General features: G+C 41.9%; 1 protein-coding gene and 1 pseudogene across 1 annotated transcript in view; both read right to left on the bottom strand.

The window, feature by feature from the left end:
- The window catches only part of EFCAB5 (EF-hand calcium binding domain 5), a 178,257-nt gene that overhangs the window by 12,195 nt on the left and 142,407 nt on the right, over positions 1-23,655 (bottom strand). The window contains exons 20-25 of the mRNA XM_055317835.1: positions 23,031-23,259; positions 20,653-20,805; positions 9,385-9,488; positions 4,213-4,466; positions 2,771-3,057; positions 2,284-2,380 (exon numbers count right to left, since the gene is read on the bottom strand). Coding sequence (XP_055173810.1) covers positions 2,284-2,380; positions 2,771-3,057; positions 4,213-4,466; positions 9,385-9,488; positions 20,653-20,805; positions 23,031-23,259 — 1,124 coding nt within the window. The remainder of the gene's footprint in view (positions 1-2,283; positions 2,381-2,770; positions 3,058-4,212; positions 4,467-9,384; positions 9,489-20,652; positions 20,806-23,030; positions 23,260-23,655) is intronic.
- LOC129509224 (mitogen-activated protein kinase 3-like) lies at positions 5,829-8,116 on the bottom strand (annotated as a pseudogene).

Genomic DNA, 23,655 nt, shown 5'->3' with positions numbered 1-23,655 from the left:
ACAAGACTATGGGGAGGGGTAAGTTCTGATAGGGAAGTTAGAGGTGGAACCTGAGGAGATTCCCTTAAAGCACTGGGATGATGTCACAGAGTAAGTCTTTATCTGAGGATGAGTTTATTTATGGCAAGAGCCAAATCCTGAACACCACTGCAAGATGGAGAGTGGATGGGCTTGCTCCCCATCCTCAGCTTCCGTCTGACAGAAGGACTAGATTGTTCAGTGGTGAGTGCCTGCGTCCTTACCCAAGAAGGAAAACAGCAGTCTGAGAGGACATGAGTGTCCCTGGAAGCAGGGTCTAGCTCTTGGCCAAGGAGCTGGCAGTTTGGGGGTGACCAAAGTGGAACAGGGGCTCAAGGAGAGTTTCCCACATGGAGTGGGAGGGTGTGCTGGAGCTCATGGTAGGGAGTGAATCTACTTCAAAGGAAAAAAGGGGGATCCCTGGGTGGCGCAGCGGTTTGGCGCCTGCCTTTGGCCCAGGGCACGATCCTGGAGACCCAGGATCGAATCCCACGTCGGGCTCCCAGTGCATGGAGCCTGCTTCTCCCTCTGCCTATGTCTCTGCCTCTCTCTCTCTCTCTGTGACTATCATAAGTAAATAAAAATTTAAAAAAACTCTAAAAAAAAAGATTTATTATCAAAGGAAAAAAGGGTAACCAATATAGAGAATATTTCTTCTGGGTTTTAAGTCATTAGCGAATGGAAAGTGAACAAGTATGGAACAAGATAGTCACAGAGTATTAATTTTGTTGTTGCTGTTATTACTATTTCCCTTGAATAACACCTTAGAAGAAGTGATACCTGTGACATCTGTGAATTCAGAGGCTTCCATGAATCAGCCCAGAGTCACAAGGCTACAGTAGAAGCCATTCCAAATAGAAATTCTAATCTTGTTCATATCACACTAATGGTCCACATGAACTCATGTTAACTTTTCTTTGGATTTCATGTTCTCTCCTCTCTCTAGCACTCCCAAACTTCTGAGACTGTCTTGCCTTCCTAGGCTAAAACATCTTTCTCCCTTATCTATCTGCCCTGGCTCACTACTACATCCTTCCACTGTGCTATAAGCTTCCACTACCACAGACACCCCTGAGGAGTGAGTGTCTTCCTCTGGTTGCCTTTCCCCTCCTATTCTCCTTGGAGTCTCTCTGGATCTGAGCTTCTAGGCCTCATATATGTATCACAGAAGTCTAGAAACCCTTCTGACTTGGTGCAGAGTCTCCATGAACAGTAGCAAAGGGAGAAGGTGAGGAAAGGGACAGGTTTAGTGAACAATTTCTACAGAGCCATCATCTCAACTGATGATTAGTTTTTCATAAGTAATCAAAAAAGAAATAAAATTTAAATTTATTCCTTTTTGGCCCATTCACATAAAGAGCCTGAAGTCTTTGGTGAGATAACATACACGCCTGGAAGAACGTATGCTTCTATGTGTATATTTACTCTTTTAAAAAAATTTTAATTCCGGTATAGCTAACAGATGGTGTTATATTAGTTTCAGGTGCACAGTACAGTGATTCCACAATTCTATACATTACTCAGTGCTCATCATAAGTGTATGCTTAATCTCTTCACCTATTTCACTCTGGATATTTACTGTTACATGTGGTAGTTCTCTGTGGCCGAAGAGCTCGTCACCTTCTCCAACCTGGGAGCTTCCCTATTCTTGATTCCTGCTGATTCTCCTTTTCCAAAAAGTCTGTTAGTAGTCTATAAAGACTCATGATCTGTTTTTCCTTTGGTTCTTCATTGAAACCTAAAAGGTAAGCCTTTTTCCTTAATGTACTTGTTTCCCATCTTCACTACAACCCCTATTCACTTTTTTTTTTAAGATTTTTATTTATTTATTTGACACTCGGAGAGAGAGAGAGCACAAGCAGGGGAGTGGCAGGCAGAGGGAGAGGGAAAGGCAGACTCCCCACTGAGCAAGGAGCCTGATACGGGGCTCCATTCCAGGACCCTGAGCTGAAGGTAGACACTTAATAGACTGAGCAACGCAGGTGCCCCTACTTTTGTTTCTTTTAGTAAATAATGCAATGTAGTTAAATAAGTGGGAGATGGATGTGACTCAGAATTCTCAAATGTGTGACATGAATGGTCACTTCGGGGAATACAGTAGATCATAAACAAATATCCCTCCTTTTAAGACTACTATCAGAACTGTTTCTCCTAAAAATTGATTTTATAAGCCACTTACTTTATTGTAAAAAAAAATCTGTATATCTGAATTGCAACCATGTTTTATTGCTGTTAGATTTAGACCACAATTAAGTGTAAATTTACCTCTGATATATTCACCAATGAGCTGTAAATTAACTTCCACATGCTTAGCAGTTGGATCAAAGTCACAAATATTCTCGACTAAATATCTGCTAACATACTGTGAACAAAAGAACAAAAGTGATGGGGGAGCACCAGCAAGTGGAAGTAGAGTACCCAATTCACCAGTTTACATAATTCCATTTATGTACATTTTAAAACAGGCAAAACCAATCTATGGTGTCAGAAGTCAGGAATGATTCTGATCTGGTCACTCTGGGGTGTGTGTGTGTGTGTGTGTGTACAAATGTGTGATGCGGGGTGTATGGGAGAGGATACAAAGGAAGGTTTTGGGGATGCTGCTAATGTTTCTTGATCTAGATGCTGGTTAAAAATGTTCATTGTATGAAAATTCTTGCATTTGTACATTTAGGATTTGTACAATTATTATTGGTATACCTAAACCTGTGTGTGTTACTGTTCAGTAAAGAGAGTACTTTTAAAAACTTACCAGTTTACACTTCTCCCAATTTCCAAACTCACTTGATAATTCCAACTCTGGATGGATGAACAAAATAACCCCTATCAGGATGTCCTGTACTAGCTTTATGTTGGCTTCCAACTCCTGGGTCTTGCTGTCTGGTAGAGATATGGACTCTGCTGGAATATGATAATCATAGAGCAACAGTGATACAAAGTCTATGGAGGTAAGCAATCGGAGGCTTTCTTGCAGCTCTTGTAGCATGATTCGGAAAAAGAGAATTCCTGCCCGCTGGACTTCTCCTACATTTTCAATCTCTGAAACAACAGGGTGACATTCCCCACATTCAGTACATATATTAGTTTTTCAGAGCATTCTGAGCATATACACTACACTTCTTTTTTTCCAGGAAAAAGGCCATAGCCTATGGTTTTAAACGATCTTAGTTTCTCTAGTCATGAAATCAAAACATGGAAATGAAATTATACCTGGTGAAGCTCACAGGAAGAGGCTTTAAGGAAAGGTAAAAACTCAGGTTTTGAGGTTGGACCTTAGTTTGAATACCTACTCTCTCCCTTTTGTCTTTCTGAACCACCTTTTCCTCTCTGTGAGCATGGAGCTGATCCCTACTTCCCTGGTGATCTGCGGGAATTAAATGAGATGATATATGTAAAAGTGCTTAGTGGATAAGTACATAGTGGATGCTTATAAGACATGAATTTTGTTCTTTTTTCTTCTTAACCCACCTTACCTAATGGCAAGAAACCTCTCAGATTAATCCCACACATTACTCTATTTACTCCATCCTAGGTAGCTACTAAAGGTTTCCATGCTTCCTTCTTCCCTTTCTTATGCCCAAACTGGTTTTGTGCTAAGAGTAGCCTCATGGGTGTGGAATCCCAGGCATGAGGGTCTAGTCTTGGCTCTGCCATTAGCTTGCTATTGGATCATTACTTTCATGGGCTTTAGCTTCTTTATCTGTAAAACAAAATGTTCCATCGAATTAGTGCTGTGTAATACAGTGGAAAGAACACCCAAACTGGGGTGCAAACCCAGGCTTCACCACTTGTTAACTGTGTGGTTTGGTGCATGTTGTTTTGTTTTTCTGAACTTTACTTTCTGTACCTATAAAATGAGTTATCACCATTCGTCTGAGTTATTATGGTAAGGACTAATTGAGATTACATATTTAAAGCACTCGATATACAATGGGGCATTTGATAAATGCCAGTTCTACATTGCTTTTATGAGCCCCCTTCCAGTTCTACACCATGATTCCAGCCAAGGAGGTGAGATTCATGCCCTTTGCTCTAATTTATAGACCATACTCATTAGCCCAAGACTGCATGAGGGAATTCCTTTGACTTAGAAAGAGCTGTATATTGTCATTCCATTTAGAAAATGCACCCTTCTGTGATTCCTTTGGGATTTATTAAACCCATGAATTGAGATTGTTGCCTCACTCACGATACCTAGGATATAGTTTTTCTTTATTTCTCCAGATAATTCGCCCAGTATTTCGTAGCAGGCAGCTTGGACCACTTTCATCATTTTCTGTAGGTCTTTAAATTCTCGATACAATAACATTTTACTCTTGCCAATGTTAAAATCAAGAACTCCCAAAGCTTTTCCTGTTCTCTCACGGAGTGGAATTAGTATGTGGTTTTCTCCACAGACAGAGGCCAAGACAACTTCGGAACTGTCTGTACATTTAAAGAGGAAGTCTCTGAAACCAAAACCAAATAAGCATGAGGATATAAAACATCAGCCTGCTCATAAAATTCCACCCAAATGTCCTGAATCACTCTTTTGTGCCAACAGTGCTGCAGCCGCACCAGCCTTTATTCCATCTGCCTGCACTGCTCCTCTCTGTGATTGCACAGAGCTCTCTCCCTCAGTTCACTCATCTGATAGAGAAGCCTTCTCTGATCAAGCCATCTAAGGTCACTCTTCAGCATGCTGCTCTGCTTTATTGTCTTTGCTAGACTTATGCTTTTCTGAAGGTATTTGGGGTTGTTTGTTTGTTTGTTTACATATTGTCCAGTACATATCTGTTGAATGCCAGAAGGAACAGGGAGTATGTTAGGTAGGTCAGGCTCTCTAGAAGCAGAGCCTGAGACAGGAATGTTTATGCAAAGGATTTATTGAGGGAGTACTTTCTGGGAAAACCTGTAAAGGTCTGAGGAAAGTAGAAAAGGGAAGGAGAAGCTAATTAAGAATGTGAAGACTAGGGGCACGTGGGTGGCTCAGTTGGTTAAGTGTCTGCCTTGGGCTTGGGTCCTTGGAGGGGAGGGGAGGGGATTGGGTAACTGGGTGATGGACATTAAGGAGGGCATGTGATGTAGTGAGCACTGGGAATTATATAAGACTGATGAATCACTGAATTCTACCTCTGAAACTAATAATACACGATATGTTAATTGATTAAAATAAAAATTTAATAAGTATGTGAAGGCTAGGGGCACCTGGGCGGCTCAGTTTCCTAAGTATCCAACTCTTGATTTTGGCTTAGGTCATGATCTCAGGGTCCTGAGACTGAGCCCCACGTCGGGTTTAGTGCTGGGCGGGGGGGTCTGCTTGAGATTCTCTCTGCTCCTCCACCGATTCGTGAGCACACTCTCTCAATAAATAAAATAAAATAAATAAAATAAAATAAAATCTTTTTTTTTATATACACATCTCTATATTTATATATTCGATATAGGCACAGGGGTGAGCAGGAGCACTGGGCTGTCCTCGTGCCAGCTCCACTTCTGTTCACCCACACATAAAGGCAGCAGGGGGTGTTAGATGTGGCAGCTTTGGGGGAGGGGGTTTAGGCCTGGGCTCTGCCCCTCAGGGGGACTAGCCCTGGAGCCTTAGGAATATTCCTTCAGGGAAAATGGGGTGGGGTTTTAATGGGTCAGTGTCCCCCATCCCCCCACCACCCTTCAGTTGGTCTTGGCCAGCCAGAGCTCTTCCATTCCAGAACTACCAGAGACTGGGATAGCTGGGGTAGACGAAGGCAAGCAGCAGAGGGCGATTTACTTTGGGGCCACCTAAGCCCCTCAGGTCCTGGGAGGGGAGGGGGGCAGAGGGAGCCTTGGCCTGCCTGGAGCAGGAGGCTGGAGCAAAGCCATGGAAGGTGGCCAGGTGCACCCTCTGCCCGGACCTGGGCCACCCGGGGTCTGGGTGGGGCACAGTGCCCATTTCCTAACAGTCTGGCAGGGGAGGGGCAGGCAGGAGGCAGAGCCAGGCCCCAAGGAAGAGAGGTGTCTGTCCAGACTAGGGGGCCTCCAGCGCCCCAGGCTGGAAGCAGGCTGTCTCCTGGAAGATGAGGTCCTTCAGACGCTCCTTGGGTAGATCAAGGAGCTTGGGTAGATCACCAGCTCCATTTCGAAGGTGAAAGGCTCCTCAGCCACTGGCTCATCTGTTGGGTCGTAGTAGTACTGCTCCAAGTAGGGATGAGCCAGTGCTTCTTCCACTGTGATCCATTTGTTGGGGTTAAAGGTCAACATCCGGTCTAGCAGGTCAAGGGCTTTGGAGTCTGACTTGGGAAAAAGCTTGGCCCATGCCACCTTGGTCTGGGAGGGCAGAGACTGTAGGTAGTTTCGTGCCTTCATATTGATGATACAGTTCAAGTCCTCCTGGGATGGGGAGCCTAGGATACCTACCTAGAATGTGGCTGAGCTGGTCCAGGTAGTGCTTGCCAGGGAAGATGGGCCCGTTGGAGAGCATCTCAGCCAGAATGTGGCCCACAGACCAGATGTCGATGGACTTGGTGTAGCCCTTAGAGTTAAGCATGATTTCTGGGGCCCGGTACCAGCGTGTGGCCACATATTCGGTCAGGAAGCCAGGGTGGTCATGCTCAGGATCGGCAATCTCGGCCAGGCCAAAATCGCAGATCTTAAGGTCACAGGTGGTGTTGATGAGCAGGTTAGAAGGCTTTAAATCCTGGTGGAGCACATTGGCTGAGTGGATATACTTGAGGCCTCGCAGGATCTGGTAGAGGAAGTAGCAAACATGGTCGTTGCTCAGCTGTTGGCTTTTGCGCAGCTTGTATAGGTCTATCTCCATCAGGTCTTGCCCGATGTAGACATCTTCATGGCGTCCAGGGTGGGCGCCCGCAGAATGCCCCGAATGCCAATGACGTTCTCATGGGGAAGCGCAGCAAGATCTGGATCTCCCTCATTGTACGCTGGCAACAGGTCTGATGCTCAAAGGGGCTGATTTTCTTGATGGCCACGCGAACCTTGCGCACGTGGTCGTAAGCTGGGCTGACCATGCCCTAAGCGCCCTCGCGGATGTAGTGCAGCTCCGTGTAGCGCGGGCCCACGTCGAACGGCTGCCCTTTCACCACCTCCCCCTCCCCCAAGATCCCTGGCCGACCCATCAGCTTCCCGGGGCTCCCTGCCCCCACCCCCCTGAGCCGCCGCAGTCTCCACTCCTCCCCTCCCGCCTCCCCACCTCCAAATAAAATAAAATCTTAAAAAAAAAAAAAAAGAAAGAAAGAGAAAGAAAGAAAGAAAGAAAGAAAGAAAGAAAGAAAGAAAGAAAGAAAGAAAGAAAGAAAGAAAGAAAAAGAATGCGAAGGCTAACCTCAGTCCTGTTCCAAGGGAGCTCTGGAAGGCAAATTGTGCCAAAGAATTTGCCCCACCTTGAAGCAGTCATTGGCTCTAAGATGCTTTGAGTGTGTGTTTACATAACTGTGAGACACACCTAGTAAGGGGCTCCCATCACTCAAGGGCACTCCTCCAGAGCAAGTTATGCTGTGAGTCATTAGCAGCTGTACCTGCAGCTGCTGGCAAAAAAAATATATTAGGGATCTGGGTAGCAGCGGCAGTACTTCCTCAAGGGGCCTGAGATTCTCACTGAAATGTATAGATGCTTCTGTCTCTAGTGACGCACAGACACATCTCTCTCTCTCTCTCTCTCTCTCTCTCTCTCTTTTTAACCTCTTTACCCCCTTCCTAGTCTACATTGATATTGAGATGTCATTCTTCTGAGATATTTGTAAAAATGTTGGTGTTTGCATAGCCTCAAAAAGTACATTTATGGCTCATAACATCAATCCTATAATGCCAGGTAAGATTATGTCCTCTTTTTTTTTTGCTGTTCACACCCCTTCCTGCTGCTAAGCCACCAATTTGTGTCTTTACCATAGTAATGATGCATCATGCTAAACTTGCCAGGCATAACAATAAAGCTGATTGGTCAACAAAGTTCCTCAAAATGCAACTGTTCTAAGTTACACACAGGAGTCAAAGGTAATGAGTCTGGGTGTCACAAGGACTCTGATAAAATGCTTAACCAGCACAAGGAATAAGTATGTGGAAAAGAGCTTAAACCTGAATGAACATTTAGGTATGAGGCCAAACTAAAATTTAATTACCGCATGTGGTGCTCCGCTTCGGCAGCACATATACTAATTACCGCATGTACTTCAATGTCAGATTAGCCCTCTAAACTGAGATTGGTTACTGCCTACTCAATTTTTGCAATATGTGTGTCCATTGTTAAGATCTGTTTTGCACCTGTCTACGGATGGGCAATGTTCCTTGCATCCCACAGGGAAAGGCACTCAAAATAATCCAGAACTGGGTACTTTAATTAAAGACCATATTCTCTGCTTCCTCCCCACCTTTGCCCAGACTGTTGTCTCTTCCTCCTCTTCCTCCCCCCCCCCTCCAAGGTTTTATTTATTCATGAGAGACACAGAGAGAGAGAGAGAATGGCAGAGACATAGGCAGAGGGAGAAGCAGGCTCCATGCAGGGAGCCTGATGTGGGACTCCATCCTGGGACCACGGGACCACTCCCCAAGCCAAAGGCAGATGCTCAACCACTGAGCCACACAGACGACCCCAGCCTGTCTTCTTTATTTGCTTTAAAAAAATTTTTTTTTAAACAAATGGTTTCCTTTTTTTCTTAAGATTTTATTTATTTGACAGAGAGGGAGAAAGAGCACAAGCAGGGGGAGCAGCAGGAAGTCTCCTAAGCAGGGAGCCTGACGTGGGGCTCAATCCCAAGAATCTGGGATCATGACCTGAGCTGAAGGCAGACACTTAACTGACTGAGCCACCCAGCCTGTCTTTATTTATTTATTTATTTTATTGATGACAGTCACAGAGAGAGAGAGAGAGAGGCAGAGACACAGGCAGAGGGAGAAGCAGGCTCCATGCACCGGGAGCCCGACGTGGGACTTGATCCCAGGTCTCCAGGATCGCGCCCCGGGCCAAAGGCAGGCGCTAAACCACTGCGCCACCCAGGGATCCCCCCCAGCCTGTCTTTAAATGAAAAATACACATTCACAGGCTTGTTAACATTAAGATGATGAGCTCGGGTAAGTGTATGTATTTTTCACAGTCCTGGTGGGTTTTTGTTGAATTCCATGTTTACCAGGAAATCCTAGAAAATAAAACACTTATTGTGCTTAAAAACATGCAATTTTAATATAAAATACCAATGAAACCTGTTTTAAAAAGGACTTGAAGGGGGAAGGAGTTCATGTCCCACAAAGACAAGAATTTTTCTTTAAAAATCAGTCGGAATAGGATTCAGGTGTATACTAATAATAGGCAAAAGCTGTGTCTCTCAGGGCTGCTAACTTGGAGGGGGAATGTGTTTTGGCAGTCAAGCAAAACAGGCACAAAGACGTATCTCATACCTGAAGATGCATGTCTTCCTGAAAATTATAGGGGGGTTCCTGTGGATTTCTGTTAGACCCAGGTGTCTGGTAACCATCATATTGCGTAAAACATAGTCTGAATCCTTGAAAAGATGAAGGAGTTTCAATAGAGAGGAATAATTAGACCTCATTTTCCCAGTAAAGGTTTTGGGAACAGAAAAATAGGAAAAAAATTAGGAAAGTTTAGATGATCTCTATCTTGAAGCATCTGAGACATTTTATTTAATACCATTAAGAACAAGGTGTGCACAAGAGAAAAATTTCAAATTACAATATTCTTTTAAGCACAGAAACTTATTTTTAAAATAATTTTTGATAAAACCATGTGTTTATATTATTTTTTAAATATTTTTATTTATTTATTCATAGAGACACACAGAGGAGAGAGAGAGAGAGAGAGAGAGGCAGAGACACAGGCAGAGGGAGAAGCAGGCTCCATGCAGGGAACCCGATGCGGGACTCGATCCAGGGTCTCCAGGATCACACCCCGGGCTGCAGGCAGCGCTAAACCGCTGCGCCACCGGGGCTGCCCTTTATATTATTTTTTATGTGAAAAGTACAATGTAGAGCATTTGAAAAATACAGAAAAGTCCAAGGAAAATAACAACAATAAAAAATATTCTCCCATGAGACCTTTGTCTTCACCATCTCACCAAAACCATTATGGTTAAAGTCACTAGTGATTCTCTCATTGTGAAATCCACTGATTAACCCCTAATCATTATCTTCCACTACATCAGCATTTGACTCAGGGAACAACTCTCTTCTTGACATACTTTTTTCACTTGGCTTTTGGGACATCACTCTCTTCAGGTTCTCCTATGAATCACTCATATTCCTTGCTGCTTCTTTCTCTTCCTCACCTCTAAGAGATTTATCAACTGTAGGTCATAATCAACCTATGGGTTGTGAAAATATTTTAATGCCTTTCTTTTCTTTTCTTCTTTTCCTTTCTTCCTTTCCTTTCTTCCTTTCCTTTCCTTTCCTTTCCTTTCCTTTCCTTTCCTTTCCTTTTCACGAAGAGAGTGCACACAAATGGGGAGGGGCAGAGGGAGAAGGAGAGCATCTTAAGCATGCTCCATGCTAAGCGTGGAGTCATCAAAAGGCTCAATCTCCCCACTCTGAGATCATGACCTGAACAAAATCAAGAGTTGATGCTTAGTTGACTGAGCCACTCAGACACCCCATTTTAATGCCTTTTAAAAACAGATTTATTGAAGTATCACTGATGTACAAAAAACTGCACATATTTTATGTATACAATTAGATGAGCTTGGAATAAGTCTCACCAACTTTCTTTTTTGGTAGAGATTAGTTTATTTATAAGAAAGTAAGATTAACATATCCTGTAAAATATACTAAACTGTAGAAAAGACAAATTCAATTAGAAGAAATAAAAAGGGGTTTTCATTTCCACCTGTAAACAATTCTGTGATTAAAAGGGAAACTGTGATAATAGAATCAATAATGACTGTATGATGAATGGTGCTCTGAAGAAGAACACTGCTGTGTAGTATGGAGCTTCCTCTTGCCATGACCTCAAGTGTTCCCTCAAACTTTTTGGACAAAAAGTGTTCTCCGCAGAGAATTTAGCAAACTAGAAAGATTCTCTGATGTTGGCAAATGAGCATTCAGCTTTTACCAATTTCTTTCTTCCATGGCTTATTTAGTGTTATATATATTAGACTAACATGATTTTTTAGAGTCTCACTGTGACTATGTTTCTAGGTTTAAATCTTTAGCCCAAACTAAACAATTCCTCTCCTGTTTCCACCTCTCCCCAAAAATTGTGTCAGTCTGGCCACTTCTGTTAAGACTACAAGCATAATATAGAAAATAAGGGGCTCCCGTCCCGGAGGAGCAGGAGCTGCACCAACCTTCCCGGGCGGAAAGGGGCTCGCAGGGAGTTAGAGCAGGACCCAGGAGGGCGGGGATGCCCTCGGGCTCCCTGGGACACTAACAGACACCTGCGCCCCGGGAGAGTGCTCCGAGCTCCCTAAGGGCTGCAGCGCGCACCGCGGGACCCGGAGCAGCTCGGAGGGGCTCGGGCGGCGGCTCCGCGGAGGGGGCTGCGGGGCGGGAGCGCGAATCCACCAGCGCAGGCCCCGGAGCACAGGGCGCCGGGACACAGCCCAGGATCCGGCCTCCCCCGGGACAGGCAGAGGCCGGGAGGGCCCAGGACAGCAAGGACGCTCCTGCCCCGAGCTGAGCAGATCAGCGGCCCCGCCCCGGAGCCTCCAGGCCCTGCAGACGGAGAACCGAGAGCCCCGAGCCCGTAGTTCCTCCGGAGGCTGAATCCAGGCTTCCAGAGTTGCCATAGCAACTGCTGCTGTTCCTCCTGGGGCCCCACGGGGTAAACAACCCCCGCTGAGCCCTGCAGCAGGCAGGGGCAGAGCAGCTCCCCCAAGTGCTAACACCTGAAAATCAGCACAGCAGGCCCCTCCCCCAGAAGACCAGCTGGACGGACCAGTGATACAACCCCCGTGTTCCAATACAACTTGTTTTTGGCCACTCTGCACTAAGCAAAATGACTAGAAGGAAAACCTCAAGTCAAAAGAAAGAATCAGAAACAGCCCTCTCTCCCACAGAGTTACAAAATCTGGATTACACTTCAATGTCAGAAAGCCAATTCAGAAGCACTATTCTACAGCTACTGGTGGCTCTAGAAAAAAGCATTAAGGACTCACGAGACTTCATGACTGCAGAATTTAGATCCAATCAGGCAGAAATTAAAAATCAATTGAATGAGATGCAATCCAAACTAGAAGTCCTAACGACGAGGGTTAACGAGGTGGAAGAACGAGTGAGTGACATAGAAGACAAGTTAATGGCAAAGAGGGAAACTGAGGAAAAAAGAGACAATCAATTAAGGGACCATGAAGACAGATTAAGGCAAATAAATGACAGTCTGAGGAAGAAAAACCTACGTTTAATTGGGGTTCCCGAGGGCGCCGAAAGGGACAGAGGGCCAGAATATGTATTTGAACAAATCCTAGCTGAAAACTTTCCCAATCTGGGAAGGGAAACAGGCATTCAGATCCAGGAAATAGAGAGATCCCCCCCCTAAAATCAATAAAAACCGTTCAACACCTCGACATCTAATAGTGAAGCTTGCAAATTCCAAAGATAAAGAGAAGATCCTTAAAGCAGCAAGAGACAAGAAGTCCCTGACTTTCATGGGGAGGAATATTAGGGTAACAGCAGACCTCTCCACAGAGACCTGGCAGGCCAGAAAGGGCTGGCAGGATATATTCAGGGTCCTAAATGAGAAGAACATGCAACCAAGAATACTTTATCCAGCAAGGCTCTCATTCAAAATGGAAGGAGAGATAAAGAGCTTCCAAGACAGGCAGGAACTGAAAGAATATGTGACCTCCAAACCAGCTCTGCAAGAAATTTTAAGGGGGACTCTTAAAACTCCCCTTTAAGAAGAAGTTCAGTGGAACAATCCACAAAAACAAGGACTAAATAGATATCATGATGACACTAAACTCATATCTGTCAATAGTAACTCTGAACGTGAATGGCCTTAATGACCCCATCAAAAGGCGCAGAGTTTCAGACTGGATAAAAAAACAGGACCCATCTATTTGCTGTCTACAAGAGACTCATTTTAGACAGAAGGACACCTACAACCTGAAAATAAAAGGTTGGAGAACCATTTACCATTCAAATGGTTCTCAAAATATACCCTAAAAACTACAGAACACTTCTGAAAGAAATTGAGGAAGACACAAAGAGATGGAAAAATATTCCATGCTCATGGATTGGCAGAATTAATATTGTGAAAATGTCAATGTTACCCAGGACAATTTACACGTTTAATGCAATCCCTATCAAAATACCATGGACTTTCTTCAGAGACTTAGAACAAATTATTTTAAGATTTGTGTGGAATCAGAAAAGACCCCAAACAGCCAGGAGAATTTTAAAAAAAGAAAACCATATCTGGGGGCATCACAATGCCAGATTTCAGGTTGTACTACAAAGCTGTGGTCATCAAGACAGTGTGGTACTGGCACAAAAACAGACATATAGATCAATGGAACAGAACAGAGAACCCAGAAGTGGACCCTGAACTTTATGGTCAACTAATATACGATAAAGGAGGAAAGACGATCCACTGGAAGAAAGACAGTCTCTTCAATAAATGGTGCTGGGAAAATTGGACATCCACATGCAGAAGAATGAAACTGGACCACTCTCTTGCACCATACACAAAGATAAACTCAAAATAGATGAAAGATCTAAATGTGAGACAAGATTCCATCAAAATCCCAGAGGAGAACTCAGGCAACACCCTTTTTGAACTTGGCCACAGTAACCGGAGAAGGACAAACAGTGTATGTTCTCATTCATTTGGGGAATATGAATAATAGCGAAAGGGAATATAAGGGAAGGGAGAAGAAATGTGTGAGAAATATCAGAAAGGGAGACAGAACATAAAGACTTCTAACTCTGGGAAATGAACTAGGGGTGGTGGAGGGGGAGGAGGGTGGGGGGTGGGGGTGAATGGGTGACGGGCACTGAGGGGGACACTTGACGGGATGAGCACTGGGTGTTATTCTGTATGTTGGTAAATTGAACACCAATAAAAATTAATTTATAAAAAAAAAAAGAAAATAAGGGGCTCATAAATACTATACCTAATAATAAGCTTTTCATTTAATTTCAGTTGGACCAAGAAACTATAAATTCAGCAAGTGCCTCAGTAATTATTCAGTAAGTAATTATTCAGTAATAATTCAGTAATTATTCAGAGATAATTACTCTGGTCAAAATTTTCCAGGAAACTGTTCAGAAAAATAGCTGCATGATACTATCCCCCATTTTCTTTGTTCTGCTACTGGCTTGTTATTCCCCACCCCCTTACTTTTCCAATACAGGTTTGCTCCGCTATCTGAAAGTAGAGCATACCTAAGAAACCTTTCACAATCTAAAACAGCATAAAGTGAAAAACTAATAACTTACACATTTTTTGAGATTTTTGAGCATTCCTGGACTCTCAGGCTTTTAGAGCACATCTTGCTAATGGATGCACAATATAAATTGAGATCAAGCACAGATGCTCACAGATACAGTTTGAAGGTGTGGTGGCTTGATGCTGACTGCAGTTGTGGGGTGAGGAGAGCTTAATAGGGCCACTCTTGCTGCTCTACAGACTCACTGCAAAACAAATGCTGAACACTATTTTCACTTTTTGCCTTTTTAAAAATAAAAGCAAAAATGCTCATCAGATTTCTTTCAGTTAGCAAAAACAGGTACTAATGAGGGTCTTTTGTAAAAGAGAAGTGACCTAACATGAACTTTTGGAAAGTGGGGATACTAGCATCTGTCATTCTCACCTTATGCATTACACATTTTTCTCCTTTTTTTTGTTTTTATTATTTTTTTAATTTCAGCTTTATTGAGATATAATTGAAAATAAAATTGTAAGATTTTTTAAGTTTAAATTCAATTAATAACTATATTAGTTAATTATATTAGTTAATTGACTATCAATTAATTAACTATTATTAGTTTCAGAGGTAGAGTTAAGTGATTCATTAGTCTTATATAATACTCAGTGATCATTACATTACATACCCTCCTTAATGTCCATCATCCAGTTACTCCATCTCTCAATGGATATCTAGGCTCTTTTCCATAGTCAGGCTATTGTGGACATTGCTGCTATAAACATTGAGGTGCAGGTGCCCCTTCAGGTCACTACATTTGTATCTTTGGGGTAAATACCTAGTAGTGCAATTGCTGGGTCATAGAGCACTATTTTCAACTTTTTGAGGAAGCTTCATACTGTTTTCCAGAGTGGTTGCACCAGTTCGTATTCCCACCAAAGTGTAAGAGGGTTCCCTTTGCTTTGCATCCTTACCAATATCTGTTGTTTCCTGAGTTGTTAATTCTAGCCATTCTGACAGGTGTGAGGTTGTATCTCATTGTGGTTTTGATTTGCATCTCCCTGATGTCAAGTGGTGTTTAACATTTTTTCATGTGTCTCTTGGCCATTTATTTTTTTATGTCTTCTTTGGAGAAATGTCTGTTCGTCTTCTGCTCATTTCTTGTTTGGATTATTTGTTCTTTGGGTGTTGAGTTTGATAAGTTCTTTATAGATTTTGGATACTAGCCCTTTATCTAATAAGACATTTGCAAATATCTTTTCCTATTCTGTCAGTTGACTTTGGTTTTGTCAACTGTTTACTTTGCTGTGCAAAAGCTTTTTATCTTGACAGAGTCCCAATAGTTCATTTTTGCCTTTGTTTTCCTTGCCTTTGGAGATGTGTGACATGTCTAGCAAGAAGTTGCTGCAGCTGAGGTCACAGAGATTGCTGCCTGTGTTGTCCTCTAGGATTTTGATGGATTCCTGTCTCACATTTAGGTCTTTCATCCATTTTGAATCTATTTTTGTGTATGGTGTACGGAAATGGTCCAGTTTCATTCTTCTGCATGTGGCTGTCTAATTTTCCCAACACCATTTGTTGAAGAGACTGCCTTTTTTCCATTGGATCTTCTTTCCTGCTTTGTCAAAAATTAGTTGACTATAGAGTTGAGAGTCCATTTCTGGGTTCTCTAGTCTGTTGCATTGATCTATGTCTGTTTTTGTGCCAGGACCATACTGTCTTGGTGATTACAGCTTTGTAATAGAGCTTGAAGTTTGCAATTGTGATGCAAACAGCTTTGGTTTTCTTTTTCAACATTCCTTTAGCTATTTGGGGTCTTTTCTGGTTCCATACAAATTTTAAGATTATTTGTTTCAGCTCTGTGAAAAAGTTAATGGTATTTTGATAGCGATTTCATTGAATGTATAGATTGCTCTAGGTAGCATAGACATTTTACCAATATTTGTTCTTCTAATCCATGTTCATGGAACATTTTTCCATTTCTTTGTGTCTTCTTCAGTTTCTTTCTAGAGTGTTCTATAGTTTTCTGAGCGTAGATCCTTTGCTTCTTTAAGTTTATTCCTAGGTATCTTATAGGATGCATCACACATTATTTAGTATTTATCCTCTTGCTTTTCTCTTTTGACAAGTATTTTTTTTTTAAGAATGAAATAGAATAGAAAATATTCTCAAATAGTAAAAGTAGGTATTGTTTTGTGAAACTTCTGTTTTAAGTGTGTGGTATTTGTATTTTTGTCAGGGGTCAGTATACAAAATGTTTTTCATATAATAGGTCAAAGTCAACATAATTTTTATTTTTTTATTTTTTATTTTTTAACATAATTTTGAGCCACAATGATTCCAAACACTTGGATTAACTCAGGGCTTGGACCTCAGACTTCTTTTTTTTTAAATTTTTAATTATTTATGATAGTCACAGAGAGAGAGAGAGGCAGAGACATAGGAAGAGGGATAAGCTGGCTCCATGCACTGGGAGCCCGACGTGGGATTTGATCCCGGGTCTCCAGGATCGCGCCCTGGGCCAAAGGCAGGCGCTAAACCGCTGCGCCACCCAGGGATCCCCCTGGACCTCAGACTTCTTTTCTATCCTCACTCATTCTCTTGGTTATTCCATCTAGTCTCATGGTTTTTATTTTGCTTTTGGTTATTATGGTAAAATATACATAGCATAATATTATCACTTTGGCCATTTAAAAGTATACAATTTGGTGGCATGAAATACATTCACCATGTTGTCTCATGGTTTTAAATACCATTTATTTGCTAGGGGGGATTTCTCTCCAAACACTAGTTCATATATTCAACTGCCTATTTAATATCTCCATTTAGAGTCTAAAAGGCATTTCATTTTTTTAATTAAATTTATTTTTTTATTGGTGTTCAATTTGCCAACATATAGAATAACACCCAGTGCTCATCCCATCAAGTACCCTAAAAGGCATTTCAAATTATAGTTTAAAAAATTGTTTTCAACTTAATAGGTAAAGGTTTACTTTTACTTAACTTTTTACTTATTTCATTATAGAATGGAACTTTTTTTCCATGTTTATTGAATATGCTTAAAAAAATTTTTTAGTATACTTGTCTTTATTTTTCTTTTGGATTTTTTTTAAATCTTACTAAGTTGTGTAGAACAATGTTAACTCTTTGTTAAATATTGGCAATTTCGTCCCACTTTGACTAAAGTTATTTATTTTGTCTTTAATTTTGGTGCAGGGAAGTTCTATATTATTATGTCATCATTGTAGCAACTTCATAACAGTCGTTTCAACCTGTGATGTAGGGTTAACTCTTCTTCCCCAGACCAAGACTGTAAATTCCCTCTCATCCCTCATTTTCTTAGCTATGATCATGCATTTATTCTTCTTCCAGATTAAAATTAAAATAATTTGGTCAATTTAAAAAATAATTTTGGGATTTTTTTCTTGGAGTTTTCTTAAACTTATAAATAATTTTTGGAAGAAATTATATTTTTAAAAAGTGGTGGTCTTGTTAAAAAAAATCATGATATGATTTTCTATTTTATAAAAAACTTTGATTTCTTGGCAATGTTTGTAGTTTATTTCATGTAGAATCTGAAGGTTACAGAGTGAAGTGGGGAGAATATTTTAGGCAAAATAACAGCATTTTTGAAGCCTGAGGTAGAAAAAAATTGCTTTCTATCATGTATGATGAGTTGTGAAACATCAGTTGTGGTATTGTATATTTCTTCCTCCTGAGAATCTCTTCCCCCTTCCCTCTCATTCAAGCAGAAAGTCTGTATTGCCTTAGAAAAGAAATGTGATGAGGTAGAAAGCAGCAATCATTGACTAATCTCTGGCATTTGCTTTTTCAAAAGCCTACTGCTATGATTTAGGCACACAGGCACACAGGTTAATCACTTGTCCCTCTCAAGACTTTAGGGATGTAAGATACTGGGGTCTTGGTTTCCTTGCCAGCTGTTTGCTGGGGACTGCCCTTAACTCCCAGAAACCTCAAGCTTTGTACATAGCCCTGCACATCTCAGAAACAGCAACAAATGTCCAATTCTTTACCCCCTGCCATCTCTCTGGTTCTTCTTCCAACCTCCCATCTTTCAGGGACCACAGCCAAAAAAGGTCCTATACTTTTAAGGACTTAGGTGATTACAGTGGGACCAGGTGTAGAAAAACATAGCCAACCCACAGCAGGCTGGCAGAAAGACTGCCAGAAGCAAAACACCCCAGCCTCACTCTCCTTTTGCCCTGCAATCTCCTATTGATACATCTCATTGGACAAACCTAAACAGAAGCCAAGGAGCCTATTGATACTGTCTACTTTTTGAGGTAGAGAGCAGGCTGGAGAAGGGAGCAGAATAGATTGGAGGAGCTGCAGATGAGGAAGGAGAAGCTTAAGAATTTATCAGTCAGATGGTTGGAAAAAGGTATCCTATAGCCACCCTGAGCCATTTTCAACACCAAAACCTCACCTAGTTTCCACTTAGGATAAACCCCTGACTACAGCTTTGGACAGGCTGTTCTGGTCTCTGCCCAGTTGTGATGCTCCCCAGACCCTGGGCTGCTGAATGGTCCTCCTCCCCCCTACTTTGGAGATAGTCTTGTTCACCTCCATAACATGAGTCAGATGGATAGTGACTCTCATGATCTTGTCCACAGCATTGTGATTGTGAAAACTACATGCCTCAGAAGCCATGCTTTCTGTTGACTGCTGTGGGCAATTTTAACTTTCTTCATGGTGCCCTAGATATCATTTCCCTAACAAGGGAAATTTCAGGCCCTAACAAGGGTCTTCTTAAGCATGGATACTGGCCAAATCAAATCCTCCCCAGATCCAACACTCCGACTGTGGCCTATCAGACCTGGTGGTCTGCTCCCCACGGTGAATGGTTCTCAGCCCCCACCCCCAAACACTGGATGGCCCACCCCAGTTCTGAGGGCACTTGGAAGTTCCCTTTCCTACCCCACCCCTAGGAACAGCACCCATGACTATGCGTTCTCCACCTCCACAGTCTGTTCATTCTGCCAGAGAGCTCTGTGATTCTGCTCTTTGGCCAGGGCCTTATCAGCTTGGTCCAACTACTCAGAGAGGAAGAAGCCTGGAGAGAAGGGGAGAGGCAGTTCAGGTCATGATCTCAGGGTCCTGGAATCAAGCCCCATGTCAGGCTTTGTGCTTAGCAGGAAGTCTGCTTCAGGATTTTTTTTCTCCCTCTGCCCCCTGCCACGTCTCTCTTAAATAAACAAATCTTTTTTAAAAATTAATAAAATTAAGTGTGAAAAAAAAAGAGAAGCAAACCAAGAAATAGACTCTTAAATATGGAGAACTGATGGTTACAGGAGGGGAAGTAGGCCATTGGGGGGTGGGGGAGCATGCAGAATGGGTTAAACAGGTGAGGGTAGTAAGGAGTGCACTTGTGATGAGCACTGGGTGTTGTATATAAGTGACAAATCACTAAATTCTACACCTGAAACTAATATTGCACTGTACGTTAACTAGCGGGAGCTTAAATAAAAACTTGGGGGAAAAAGTGTTAAGAAGCAAAATAAACATTTGGCAAAAACTCATCATGTTATAGATAGGCCTTTTTAAACTGGTGTGATGTAATTATATCCTTCCAAACAGCAGTGCCTCATCTCTTCCCTCTTTACCCATATGATTCTGGTGGAGGCTGTCAGTTACTGTAAATTCCTCCACCCCCACCCCCAGCTGGGGGACATATCTCAGGATAGACTAAAAAGAGCTCTCTTAGGTTTTCCAAATTGAAACAAAAAGGAAAGATTCTTTTTCAGTTACTAAGCATTTGGCTTGCCCTGTGGAGAAAGCCTATCTTAGGCTGGAAGGACCAAGCCAAAGTGTAGAGGGAAGCAAACATGAGAACTGCAGAGAGAAAACACAAGAGAGCCCTAATGGTATTGAATTCCTGGTTCTGGTCATCCCAGAAGGCAGCCTGACTCCTGTCCTTTCTTCATTTTGGTCACATCAGTCATTCAATTCCTTAATTTTGCCTAAGGCAGTTTGAGATGGACTTTTGTCACTCACAACCAAGGATCTTTCTTTTTTTTTAAGGTTTTATTTATTTATTCATGGGAGACACAGAGAAAGGCAGAGACATAGGCAGAAGGAGGAGCAGGCTCCCTGTAAGGAGCCTGATGTGGGACTCAATCCCAGGACTCTGGGATCACGCCCTGAGCCGAAGGCAGTCACTCAACCACTGAATCACCCAGGCGTCCCACAACCAAGGATCTTGAGTTGGGATTATGGGAAATATGTCTCCAGGTGGCTTAACAGCTAATTCAATATAGTTTTAAAATATTAGCAAGATAATATATCTAGAAACTCTATTAGAGGTCTAACACTGCCCAACGTTGCCTACCTGCATTAGGCCAGGCTCAATGAAGTATGTAGTGATGGCGGTGATGTCAGATGTGATGTCACAGAGCCAGCCAATGCCAGTAATCACAACATGCAGGATGTGCTCCCTGCTGTGGACATAGTGATAGGCAGTGCTAAAGACATTGGCAACACCCTGTAGAGACAGAAAATTTTAATTTTCTTTTGTTTTTAAAAACCAGAAAATAATGCATTAATTGGATTTTCTTATAAAGTTCATGATAATCTATTTCCGACAAATTATTTATCAGTTCTCAAAAGGCAGCATTCTAGATTTTACAACAAAAGAAGGATCTCAAGAAATCAAAGGTGTGAGGGGCACCTGAGTGGCTCCGTCAGTTAAGCATCTGCCTTCAGCGGAAGTCATGATCCTGGGGTCTAGGATGGAGCCCCACATCAGGCTCCCTGCTCAGTGGGGAGCCTGCTTCTCCCTCTCCTCGAGGCCCTCTCCTCACCTCTCGTGCTCTATCACTGTCACTCTCTCTCTCAAATAAATAAATAAAATCTTAAAAAAAAAAGAAATCAAAGATGTAAGGAGAGATCTACTATAAAATCCATATAACTTATTATGCTTCCTGATAATCATCCAATGAAATCTGTGATATGTACTATCAGAGAATAGTGTCAGAAGAATAAGATAAAGTTTGAAATGAGGAAAAATATTTAAAAGCCAGGAACTAATGCCAGCCTTGGGCAGATGGGTAGGAGCTCCCCTGATATGATGAAATATTAACGTCTGGATCTTTATGTGACTTCTGTCATCAGATCAGTAGTACAGGCTGTGCTCTGTTCCAAGGCCTGCAACATGCTAGGTTACACACTCTTCTTATAGACACAAAGAGAGTCTGTTCCACAGAGAAGGGATAGTAAGTCCTTAGAACCCATCTGTCATCCTACTGTCAAGAGACTCCAGGAACCACAAATTCTTCAAAACTATATGAATTTTATAATAGACCCAAGGCATCTAAGGGTAACCCAGAAGCTAGAGTCCATTTAAAATTCATTTTGCTATGTTCTCTAACAAGACTATATTGATAACTCCATACTCCTTTGTTTTCTTTTTTTTAATTTTTTTTATTTATTTATGATAGTCACAGAGAGAGAGAGAGAGGCAGAGACATAGGCAGAGGGAGAAGCAGGCTCCATGCACCAGGATCCCGACGTGGGATTCGATCCCGGGTCTCCAGGATCGCGCCCTGGGCCAAAGGCAGGCGCCAAACCGCTGCGCCACCCAGGGATCCCTCCTTTGTTTTCTTTTTAATATCTTCATATCATTCTTTTTTTTCTTCATATCATTCTTATGTCAGATGAGAGTGAATCATATTATTAAAAAGATGTCCAGAGAAAAAGGTTCTAACACTTTCTCAGTTATACATCCAGTAAATGGGAAGAGAAAATTTTATTTATTTTTAAATATTTTATTTATTTATTTATTTATTTATTTATTTATTTATTTATTTATTTATTTGAAAGAGAGAGCACAAGCAGAGAGAGAGGCAGAGGGATAAGGAGAGAATCTTGAGCAGACTCGACACTGAACCTGATGTGCGGCATAATCTCATGACCCCAAGGTCATGACCTGAGCTGAAACCAAGAGTCAGACACTCAACTTACTAAACCACCCAGGTGCCCCAGGAAGAGAAAATTTTAAATCATGGTAAATAAACATAAAGAGCCAGAGGCTTAGAAGGGAACAAGTGATAAAGCATAGCAAGTTCCTGATTGCTGCTACATCTCAGGCTATCGCCTCCATGAAGGCTTTCAATCTTCCTTCATTGCAGTTTCTATTCATAAAATCAAAACGCTTGTAGAAATGGTGCAGTTATAGTCTTAAAAGTGCTTATCTTTTTGTGATCTAATTTGAAAATGTGCATACTCGAGAAACATTCAAGTTTTTTCCTTCATTCTTCATCCTCAAAAATCCTAACACTGAAACCAAGAGCCATAGGAATGTATTTGTGGAAATAGTAAAAGATTTCTAGGTTCTCCTATTAACAAAACACAAATATGTCTCTTCTAAAGGTTCCTTCCTACTTTGTAAATCTTAATTAGTAGTCTAATGGTTGGATTTCAGTTCTATAGCATAAAATGCTGTTCCTATGATTAGTGCAATGGGATACATATTAACAACCTCCCCAACAAGGCTGAAGCATAGATGTATACCTGAGGCTGAGAGTCCCTTCCACGTGTAATGGGGAACCTTTCAAAAGACTGTTAGGTATACACAGTGAACAGGGACGAGTATGATGACTCTATCTATATATAGCTTTACTCTTATCTGGTTTTAGGTTTTGCTTTTTAAAAAGTATAGAGGGAGAGGCCATCCTACCATTGTTCTTGAAGAATTCCTCCATGACTTACCTGATAGAATCTGATCTCATGAGGTACAAAGATGTTTATTTTTTTTTTATCTCTTAGGGTGTCCACAGCCATGACCCCAAAGATCCTCATGTATGCATCCTGAAGAGGCAGGGCCAGGAATGATCCATTTTGATCACTCTTTTTGAGGGAATGGTTCCAGAAAAAGACATTCCCATGGTGCTGAACTTGGGGGACGTGTATTGGCTTCCCTTCATCCACTACTGTAAAGCTGAGGAAGAGGAATATGAAGATGATAGAAAGGCACAGGAGGAGGCTTTAGATGAAACTGTGCAAGAAGTTAGATAAATTCTCCATTCATAATTATTGGAATTATATGTCAGAGAAGTGGACTCAGGAAATTACCAGTTTGGGGAGTCTGACTTGAAAAAAGATTTTAAAAAAGTTTAGATCATAATAAACATATACAAATGGGATGCCAGAGACATAACTTAGAAAACAGGCAGAAATAATTGAGCTGATATTGTGAAGCAGAGTCCCAGCATGGCAAATCAAAGTCTAGGACTGAGCTCTCGAAATTACCATGTGAAATTATTCAAGACTGGAAGCCCATCACCTCCCACTCTAGAAGCATTGGTGACCTGAGGCATTTCTCTCTTGGGCAGCT

The sequence above is a fragment of the Nyctereutes procyonoides genome, unplaced genomic scaffold (assembly GCF_905146905.1).
Source record: "Nyctereutes procyonoides isolate TBG_1078 unplaced genomic scaffold, NYPRO_anot_genome, whole genome shotgun sequence".
In the NCBI taxonomy this organism is placed as follows: Eukaryota; Metazoa; Chordata; class Mammalia; order Carnivora; family Canidae; genus Nyctereutes; species Nyctereutes procyonoides.
Note: the sequence above shows the minus strand (reverse complement) of the source record. Positions and strands in the feature narration are given on the sequence as shown.